The sequence below is a fragment of the Amblyomma americanum genome, chromosome 1, assembly GCF_052857255.1.
Source record: "Amblyomma americanum isolate KBUSLIRL-KWMA chromosome 1, ASM5285725v1, whole genome shotgun sequence".
Taxonomy (NCBI): Eukaryota; Metazoa; Arthropoda; class Arachnida; order Ixodida; family Ixodidae; genus Amblyomma; species Amblyomma americanum.
This window is the reverse complement of record NC_135497.1, coordinates 299003581-299013984: the sequence shown is the minus strand read 5'-3', so window position 1 is coordinate 299013984 and position 10404 is coordinate 299003581. Positions and strand designations below refer to the sequence as shown.

At 49.4% G+C, this 10404-nt stretch overlaps 1 protein-coding gene across 1 annotated transcript in view; it reads left to right on the top strand.

Moving 5' to 3' along the window:
• The first annotated feature begins 4777 nt into the window (after window positions 1-4777).
• Window positions 4778-10404, top strand: part of LOC144115280 (calcium-activated potassium channel slowpoke-like) — a 68608-nt gene continuing 62981 nt past the window's right edge. Inside the window, 2 exon segments of the mRNA XM_077649600.1 lie at window positions 4778-4840; window positions 6622-9070. Coding sequence (XP_077505726.1) covers window positions 9003-9070 — 68 coding nt within the window. The 5' untranslated portion in view covers window positions 4778-4840; window positions 6622-9002.

Here is a 10404-nt window from a genome sequence, read left to right as displayed (position 1 = left end):
ATTTGTCCAGATAGGTTTTTTGTGAGTCATTGAAGATTACGTAGTTCCTCCGACGCTGTAGTGGTGGTATGATCCGCAGTGCCTGCGTAAAAGCGTAAATCTCTCAATCGTTGATGTTGTTTTGTGCATTAATTTAAATGCTCTTCGCTCATTCTGCTCTGGAGTCACAAATGCGGATGTAGAAGAATTTTCAAGACTACAGCCACCAGTATACAAGGAGTCGTGGTGGTGGCATACTTCATTCCTTAAATAGCTTTGCACCCCCGTGAACTGGGAGGGGCCCTTAGTCCAGGGCTCCCACGGCCTTAGCTGCTTGCTGCGCCCGCTGAACCAGCTGTCTGTGGTCCTCTACAGGCTTGAGCTGAACAGCACGGCCTCCCACTGCTCAGATGGTGGATTTGGGGTTTCCGGGGCAGCCTGCTTGCTTTGGCAAGACCATGTAGTGTGATACAGTGCCGGGTGTTGCCCGCATAGCGGGCATGTGTTTGAGTATAACGTGGGGTGTATGTGGTGGAAGAGGCTGATGTGCGAGCATGTGTTCGTCTGTAGCTGCCTCCAAGCTACGGCTTGTTCCCGCGTCAGCTTCTTGCGCAATATCACTTCACCAGATGACAAAGAATGCTAAATATATATCACAAAGAAATGTCGCATCACATTACATACGGGTATGTGTATGGGGTTACGTGAATATAATACCAAGCGAACGACAATAATATTCGTATGTGAGGTACGATTGGAGAGACTTCTTCGCCCCCTAACGTGATCCGAATGATGGTACGGGGTTTCTGGGGGTTTGCCTCGTGGTTTGCGTTTGAGTATTACTCGTTCTGATATTTCAGTGGAGCACCGTAAGCCCCTTGCACACGCGTATTTCTGTGCTCCATCGGTCGCTTACTGTAGGGTGCCTTGCATCTCCCCCTCGGAGCCTGTTGTGGCCCATAAAGTGATGTCACCCGCCTACAAATAGTACATCAGGGATTGAGCTGAGCTGCTCTGGGGTCTCATCATGGGAATATTGAAAAGGGTGGGAGAGAGGACAGCCCCTTGCGCGTCTCTCTGTTTGAGGTGGAAATGATGGAAATTCGCAGGCGCACCAATTACTAGTGTGGCTGTACGAACTGTATGGAAGGAGCGAATGTAGCTGTAGGTTCGGTGTCTGCAATTGGTTTGATTGATATTTTCTAATATTGTCTGGTGGCTGACATAGTCAACCGCGCCTTTCAAATCCACAGCCAATATTTCCTTGGGATTGTGCTGGGATACGGGATTCAGGGCGTCTTCTTTGGGCTGCTAGAGAATATCTTGAGTGGCGGTCTGAAGCCGAATATGGTATGAGGGAAGTATACAGATATGGTTGGAGCCTGTTAATGATGACGCGCTGGAAGAGTTTGCCATGCACGATGTCAGCGATATCGGTCTCAGGCTGCTCAGCTGAAGGGTATTGGCTGGCTGCGTTATTAGGACAATTTCTGCGTGTTTCCACTCCGGCGGTACTTTGCTACCAGTGGGTGTTAGTCTGTGGGGGCTTGTATGGAATGGTCGTCAATGTTTCGGAGAAGCTTCTGGTGACTTTGCCCTTTGCTAGGGGCGGTGTTCCTGGTAAGGGCGTGCAGTGCTTGCAAAACTTATACATGCGTAATCAGGAGGTCGAAGTCGCTGTTTGTATTGCCGCTATACTGGAGGTTTTGTGCTAGTGCGTTGGGGACGCCTATATATATGGCTTCTATTTCTTGGGGGATACGTAATATCTTCTTTCCAAATTTCATAACCGGCAGAATGTTGGCAGTGGTATTGAAACATGGTTTCTGTCTCGTTCCTGCATCAATCGCAATATCACATCATTCACAAGGTCCTGTGAGCAAATGGCTGAATGTATTCAGAGCCACACAGAAATATCGGTAAGCCATCATTTGGCACCCTCAGTTTGCGTTTGATGACTGCAATATCAACGACCCATTCGCGATCGTTGCAGTGGTCACTACTAATAGTAGTATTGTGTGCAAGTGAAATCGTATATCTGTAAATTTTAGCCTACAAACTCGTCATATTCTCGGGAGAGTCGACCGAAACGCGGCTAGAGGCTTGCAGGTAACAGTTACGCAAACCTCACCAAGGGAGAATTCACAGGCCACATACCCTGAAACGTTTTACTTGCTTGACTGGATCTGGTACAAGGTCAGGTCCTCTTTGACACACTGCGTCGCTCTACTCGGGCTAACACGACGTGATGCCTTGCAAGTCACTTAGTTTGAGAGACTGAAGTCACCCTCACCAGCTTCCTGCGCACAGTCACAAGTCAGTTGTGTCGCACTAGAGATCTGTGAGTCTGGTTATTCGGAAACAGCTTGCTATAGCGAGGAGCCAGGTGTAGCTGAGCAAGTGAAGGCTCTATGTACAGCAAAGGATTCATCACTTCTTGGAGGGTGCTTGTATGCGGAATATCCAGCACAGAATCATCGTAAGCAGCATAGGCTGGACCATCTGCGCTATAGAGGGACTGCTATGTCTCCGGGTACTGGAACTGCCCCAGCTGCCACTAGCGCAGGTCGCTGAGAAGGACGGTGGAAAGACACAGCTCGAGAATCCGAAGTAGGATCTCGCACTTGGCTGCTATGACGCTGCCGAACGGGGTTCTTTAACGCGAACACGTATGACACAGCCCGATGATTGGAAGCAGGATCCTGCACTTGGCTGCATGGTATACTGCATTTCAGGCTTCTTTAACGGGTGAACTTCATAATTCAATGCCTGTAGTCGTTGATGTTGCATTGGCTCCCACCGCAATGGATTCGCTGTTGCTTGGTTAGGAGGCAGTACATTTCGGAGAAAAGGTCTGGCATGAATTCGATCGTGTAAATTATACTTCTCGCTCAGTACGCAGGTATCACCACCGCCATGGAAAACGTGCAGATCTACGAGGTGTCGATCAGGCTCAGTGGTGGCCTATATAGGCGGCGGTTTGGCAATTGATGCAACCCCCTTTTAGCTTTTGCCTGGGATTCCGGGCTCGTACACTGGTTGTGGAAGCTGTCCATGAGCAGCTCGTCTTCCCGTTCCAAACAATTAGCTACGCGACGACGACATGGTTTTTATGCGAAGCATAATAGGGACACTACTTAGCTCAACCATAGCCCAGCCTGGCGCGGCCGCGACCACCAAGGCTAACTCCCGCTCCTCCCGCTAGGGGCGCTGCAGCCGAGCACGTGGTCTGACGTCACGACAGCTGAGGAGAGACGGGGCTCAACTCGCGCGGTCGCCGCGCGGCCGCGACCACCAAGGCTAACTCCCGCTCCTCCAGGAGATTGCTAAACAACGAAGAGACTAGCCTGACTTACGGGCAGGCGATACCGAATCCCTTTCACAAATCTATTATGCTTCGCATCCTAGGCTTAACCTTAGCTAAGCCAGGCCATTTTTTTTCTTTCTTTTCGCTCAGCATATGATGCGAAGTATAAAATGATTCTTACGTGCTACGCTTTGTGATGGGTGTAGAAGTATTCGAACGCTGTTGGCCTTGCGAAACGTTTGTCCAAAACTGGCAGGCCTGAGAGGCTTCCGAAAGGGACAGAGAGCTACGTTTTAACGCAGAGAAATGGCCGACGGCCATGCCAGTGAGGAACAGAAATAGGGGAGGAATGGTTAGTTGCATGCCAGTAACATTGCATGCGTGCCGTTTACTCATGAATGCAGTCGACTGGCACCATCAGGAATATCAGTACTCGATGCACTACATTTGCTTAATTTCTGGTCTTTGAGCGGACAGTTCCTAATTTTTTTAATGCTGTGTCACTGTGGAGGAAGTTTTCGCCTGACGCACACTGCTGTCCAGCCTATCGCATGTTGACGGCGGCTGGTCTTGCTCATAAAGCAGGACTATTGCAGCACAAAGCCAAATGTATAGATAGATCCGCCACGGGGGCCCAGTAGCTTTGGCGTCCGGCTGCTGATCCCAAGGTAGTGGGTTCGACCCCGGCGGCAGCGGCCGTACTTCGACGGAGGCAAAACGCGAAAGGCGTCCGTGTGCTGTGCGATATGAGCGATTAATCAAGAGCCCTCCACTATACGGCGTGCCTCATAGCCTATGTGTCGCTTCGGGGCGGTGAACCCCAAAATTCGGTTTGGTTTGGTTTATCGGGTTTAACGTCCCAAAGCGACTCAGGCTATGAGAGACGCCGTAGTGAAGGGCTCCGGAAATTTCGACCACCTGGGGTTCTTTAACGTGCACTGACATCGCACAGTACACGGGCCTCTAGAATTTCGCCTCCATCGAAATTCGACCCCCGCGGCCGGGATCGAACGCGCGACTTTCGGGCCAGCAGCCGAGCGCCATAACCACTCGGCCACCGCGGCGGCCCCCCAAAATTCAATTGAAATGTATAGACGCAGTCTAGCCATTCTGCCAGTTCACGCATGACGAGTCAAGCTGCACTAAAAAGATTCGAATAACGAGCAGTATGTAGCTTGGACGCACTGACAACCATCACTCATTTAGAAACCGTTGACACAAGGACAGCGAAGGCTTGAATTCCGAAGAGGTTGCTTGCTGTCTTTGGTCACCTCAAGCCTCGTCAAAGTTTCATTAATGAAACGCGAGTTAACGCGTCACTAAAAACGCTTTTTTTCTTCTTCTTCCGAGGGAACTTTTGTTTCCCCGTATGGCGCATGAACATTACTGTTTGTGTCGGCCATTTTATGTCGTTGAGAGATGCCGCCGAGCGCTTGCTGCAGCCATGCGTCGCTCAAATTCTCAACACTGCGCACTTTTTTTGTCTTTGCAGGTAGTCCTGGTGTTCCTGTTAAGCATAGCATCTCTCATAATATACTTCATTGACGCTTCAAGGTGAGCGCTGTTTCTGCACGCCTCATTCGCATATGAGGCCTTCACGTTCTTGCTTTTGTCTTCTTTATACCAGCGCAGCTCAGAGAAAACTCTGGGCTGCGCTGCTGTCACTGTGCTTGATCTTGTTTGCCCGCACGTTAAGCCGGGCTAACTGTCGGTAATGTGTAATGTGCAACGCTCTCTCTTTTTATTTTCGTCCGTTTCCAGACAATTCAACTGCCTTTTGTCTGCGGAGCCGTTCTTTTTTCTCTTCATTTTCTCGCCTTCGCTTCGCAGCGATAACTGATGTGTGACCGGGATCGCAGCAGTCTGGTCACTTTCTTTGCGAGACAATATTGAGAGCGCGCTCTGCTTCCACCTCGAAAGTTCGAGTCGGGGCGTTGACCTCTTCGAAATAAAAAAAAAACATGGCTGTTGCAGCTGGGTGCAGACTAAAGTCTGCATCCAGCAAATCTTTTTTATGGCCATCATTTTTGTCTGTGAGTAGTACTCGCAAGCTAGCTTGACTTATGTGTTTACCTTACATTTCTCGAGGAAATAAAAGCGAGAAAAAAACTTAGTACCTCACGTGGCATGTCACGGTGCGAGAAGAAATGTTTGTGCTTGCTCTTTTAGTGTCGTCATTATGTGTTTACAGTATGTGTTTACACGTGCCGTAAGCACTCTCTGTGTTGTGCCACTAACACCCATGTCCAGCCCGCATTTACTGAGAGTTTATAAAGGCAGCACTAGACGAAAAAAAATGCAGGTACTCGCGCGAAACGCCGGTGTAGCTACTGCAGCGATTTCTCGTAGTCCCTGTATTATGTCCCTGTATTATGTCCCTGTATTATGTCGAAGCTGTGTGTTATTTCGTCTGCTACCTCATCCTCTTCTTCCAAGGTCACCCGGACAACGCGGATAGCTTATCGCATCAGATAAACGAAAAGTAACTGCCTCGCAAGGGGTAGACGAGTGTATTTTACTGACCACTCCGATTTTGCTTCATAAGTGACTTGACTAATGGCGTGTTCCAATCAGCGGTTCGGAGCCAACCCCCGAATCCGCGAAGGAGCGGGATATCTAGGGAGTCTAGGGACCATACCGTGCGTTCCAATCAAAACTCAAGATCTGACTCCAAATCGCCCGTGGAAACACGCTCTTAATTCGGTTTCGGGGAACAAGAGAACTTGATCCGCATCGCCGATTGGAGTGCGCCATAGAACCTGCAACTTGTTCTGCCGATGTCTTTGGTCGCCTCGCTCAAAATCGTGTGATAGGAGTCTGTTTACAAAGAGCTGATGTCGTATACGTGCTGTATACGCGTTGCGAAGCGCTGCTGGCTATCATGTAAATGTGGCGCTTCTGTGTGCACGTGTAATTTCCTTTTTGAGATCTAGCGAGGAGAGTAATTACGGGCCGCAGGGCGCTATCTTATCACAGCGCATATCAAAGCTCTAAAGCTTTTTATCGCAGCGCATATCAAAACTCTAAAGCTTTATGCCGGCAACAAGCGCCGCACACTGAGTTCCTCTTAACACGCAGTTTCTCTAATGTGGCCTTTCGACCGTTTTCACGCGACGAGCCAGTGATTTCTGTTTGTAACGAACTTGGGCGCCCACGTCAGTGCCTTCGGTTGGTGCTCCAGACTGGGTGCACAGAGTGGATGCCTTGCCTTTCCGCTCTGCACAATTTCCCTTTCTCTCTTTCCTTGTGTGCTTGGCGCTGTTCCTTGTGAGAAAACGCAAAAAAGAGAAAAGAATATTCACACCATGGCGTTTGCGTTCCCCCATGCTGCGTAGAACTGGAGCCAGTAAGCAGTAAGTACTGGCCTTGGCCTCAACGTCACGGCGGCTGTGCTGCATTTACACACTGCTTGACCTCACTGGCGCTTTCTCTTTTCCTTAGCCCTGATATGTCGCAGTGCCACGAAACGCTTTTGCCTTGGGCCCCGCCCGCGCGTGTGCGGCGCGGAGGGGACTGCGCAGGCGCTCGAAAATTTTCCAGAAAGCCTCGCAGTAAATTTAGCGCTGACCATTTGATTTGTGCGCGCGAGGGTTTCTGGCGTTTTTCTCCCGCCTGCGCGAGTTTTGTCAGTTTATATACTATATTGCACACATGAACGTGGCAACGGTGAGGTGACCATGATGCGAAATGTTCAAGAGCCCCAGCTTCGGAGAAACTGCGCTGTACCGGGGATTATTTGCGTTCGCTCTGCGGAACAGCTCGGCGGTCGCGCAGCGCTCTCTGAGGGAGGTGGCATACTGTGCGACTACTCCTCTCGCGGAAGGCCCAGCTTCGTCAAGCTTCACTGCACTGTCGAAACAGGAGCGAACAAGAAGCAATTAGCGCGTAGACAAGGTGTAAGGGGCAGTAGGCGAGAGGGTTCGTGAAGTAGTCGCTCTCCGAGAGGGCAGCAGTAGGTTATTCTCATCCAGGTTTTTAATTTGGTCACTGCGTTAGCGATTGCTTGACTGTTGACGGGATCGCTCGACTCAGCGCAGGTTACTGCTGCGAGCGGATTAGTCTGGCGTCGAATTGGGTCTCGAGCAGTGAGAGCACCGACACGCGCGGGATAGTATCCTGCTCCTCGCTGATTATGGAAATGGGGACAGCGAAATGGGTGACATTGACTGCGCCCGCAAATTTTCTGCACAGGCGCAAAATCGAAATGGTTTAGGCGGAGAACTGCATACGTGCAGAGAGTGTTGCCCTCGCCCGCGACAGGCAACTTTCAGCAAGTTTCGCACGCTTATCGAAGTTCAAGCGTAGGGAACAGTTGCCGTTTTTGTTGAAAGGAATCGCAATTCGCCCTGCGCATGTACATAATTTTGTTTTTGTCGAGTGTATCCGTCGCAGCGTAGATTGGCCCTTCCCGTAACATATTCCGGCACACAGAATACCAGGTGCAGCTGGGGCGTTGAAATTTCTGGCGACTGTCAAGAGAATGTTCCTCTGAAATGCAGCGCAGAGCGCATACGTCCGAACGTTGAGCGCGTATGTATATGGGCGGGAGCATGCCTTAATGACGCATGATTCGAGTAGAGGGGTTTCTCTTCGCTTCGGCTCTTGAACGTATCGCCGATGTTCGACATGGCGTTTCTCTTTTGTGTGCGTGTGTGCGTGTGAAAGTTCCGTGCCACTGTTTGCGCAACACATCGGCACAGCCCACTGCTAGAGACTTTCTGAAGACTGCACACTTTGTGCTTGCAAACAAGCGCCGGCGGCGACCACTTCGCTCGCTGCCAGCGTGCACATATCGCTTGGTACAGGGCGAGCACAAGCTCGAAATGCTGTGTAAAGCCACAAATGTTACTCTCGCGTTTTTTTTTCTTATTCTTCTCCTTCTTCTTCTTTTTTTTGTTTTTCTTGGCACGTTGCGATCCTGCTTTACGAACGTTTTCTTGCGGGCGGGGGACCGGCACCTGTCAGAACCGCAGGAATTCGTCACTGGTTTCATACGTGCGAGCGTTTACGTGTGAAAGTGTGAACATTGTACTCCGGAGGAGTGAAACCGAGGCCTGCAGTCTCGCCTTCACACGTAAACGCTGGAATAAATTTCCGAGTGTGCGGCTTTCTGCACGTGCCCGAACTAAGCGCGCACGCCGATTACCTCTGCGCACTGTGGAGTCCGTGGTGCCGATGCGGTGCGCAGCAAAATGTTGTGCCCTTCGTGTCTTTTTGCTCTTCGTGTGTCTATGAGTGCACAATTCACGCTGAGCAATGAGAGAAACTAGGCAGTTAACGACTGTCTGGGATTAACCGCGCAAAACAGCGGAGGGTGTTAAAAGGAAGAAATTAAATTTAAAAAAAACCACAACAAACGCGACTGACGAGTAGTGAGGAGGTCCGGCCTAGTTCTGCCCAATAGAAGTACTGGGGTGGAGGGCTGTGTATTACTCGTAGTTGTAGTTACGGTACCTGTGCATTGTTATTTTTTTGCATGGTAGTTAGTGTGTAAAACGCTTTTCACTAGTGTACTCTTTTTCTTTTCTTTTTCATTTCGCATTCTTCGAGACGTTTCTTGAACTGGTGGGCATTTTGCGTAGGCATAGAGAACATCTTGCGCTCAAGGAATTGTACAATATGCTCAGTAGGTGCTGTTTAGTGACGCAATTGCTTTCTGCTCTCTTCTGTTTCCGCTCATTTTGGTTTCCGGCTCTTTCTCGATTGGCCAATCACCATGGCCAATCTTACCTTCTGCCTCTTTACGGCTGCCGTATTGGTCGCCTTTCTTCGGTTCAGTAGCAGGTACCATGTGACAAAGCGTCCTTCTTTTTCTGTCCGCTTGGTTTGAATACTGTCTTTCGTTTGGACTACTTGCACGGCATATATCCTGGCCCCCGCCTAAACAAATTGGCTTTTTGTCTAATTTCATTACTAAATATATCTTACTAGAGTGTTGATTTTGATTGTTTGTTTTGGGACCTCCAATTAGGCTGCTCTCCAGGATTTTATTTCTTGCCCTAATAGCCTAAACAAGTAAACGTCTGGTGTGAATACCTGTGTCAGCAAACGTGCAGTGCCTATCACTAACGCGATGTTAACAAGCTTGCCACTGTTTCCCGCACCTGAACACTGCTGTTATTTTCAATCTATCTCTCTTTTTTTTCCGTTATTACTATTGATTACCAAAACCGTTTTCGCACCTCAGCCTGCACCTCTTGCTATCAAGGTGACCGGTATGCTTTGCGCTGGCACTGACTAATCGTACGATCAAATATCTCTTTCTTTTTTTACCGCTCACTTTCTCGTGCGACTTCATTGTCATCACAAGCCGTGAAAACATACAGTAAGTATGCATTACGAAACACGCGTTCGCACTGTGCTTAAATCGTGTTCGCAAGAGAATCTCTTACTTCCGTTCGAACGAGCCTTCCACAGGCTCAGCACGAGCTTGCTCGTAATCGTTCTAAACGCAGCCATCTGTTGTTCTCTGCCACTTTTTCAAGTAGACAACGTAAAGCGTAACTCGTAAATTGTGCAAGACATCAACGTATTGTCCTGGACCGCGATCTCTGACTGTGCATCAAGCGACGAAGTTGTAACCCTGCGGCTTTCTTCTTTGTTTCTCTTGCGCTTACCACCTTGCTGTCTCAGCGGTCCTCACGACATGATACAACAGTAAGTTTCACATCTAGTTTTCCAAACGAAATGTCAGTTGTGTCTTGTGCGCGAATTAAAGAAGAAAAAAAAAGCCTATTTCATCTAAAGGCACCTAAGCTCGAGCTCGGAACTGAAGCCGTCGTTTGAGGCGCCATCTAGCCAAGAGAACCAGAAAGACCGTGAATCAATTGTCTTCGTAGCGCCTAAACGGAGCGTGGTTCATGTGTTGTGTGTTTGGCTTTAATAGTCTTATTCGCGTACGTTAACCAACCAAAGTGGGGAGAAACTGAACGGCTGTGTCTGTCGACCTCCCAGCGAGCTGCTATTGGCTGGCTACTTTCAGCATAGTTCGTGGACCCAAAATTACGCTGCTTAGGTTTCCTTTCGCGGCCTGCGTTGTTACGTCCATGTGGGCGACGCCGAAAAATTCGGACACTTACAGTTTTCAACGTTTAAGATTTTCGCTACGTGCAGACGAT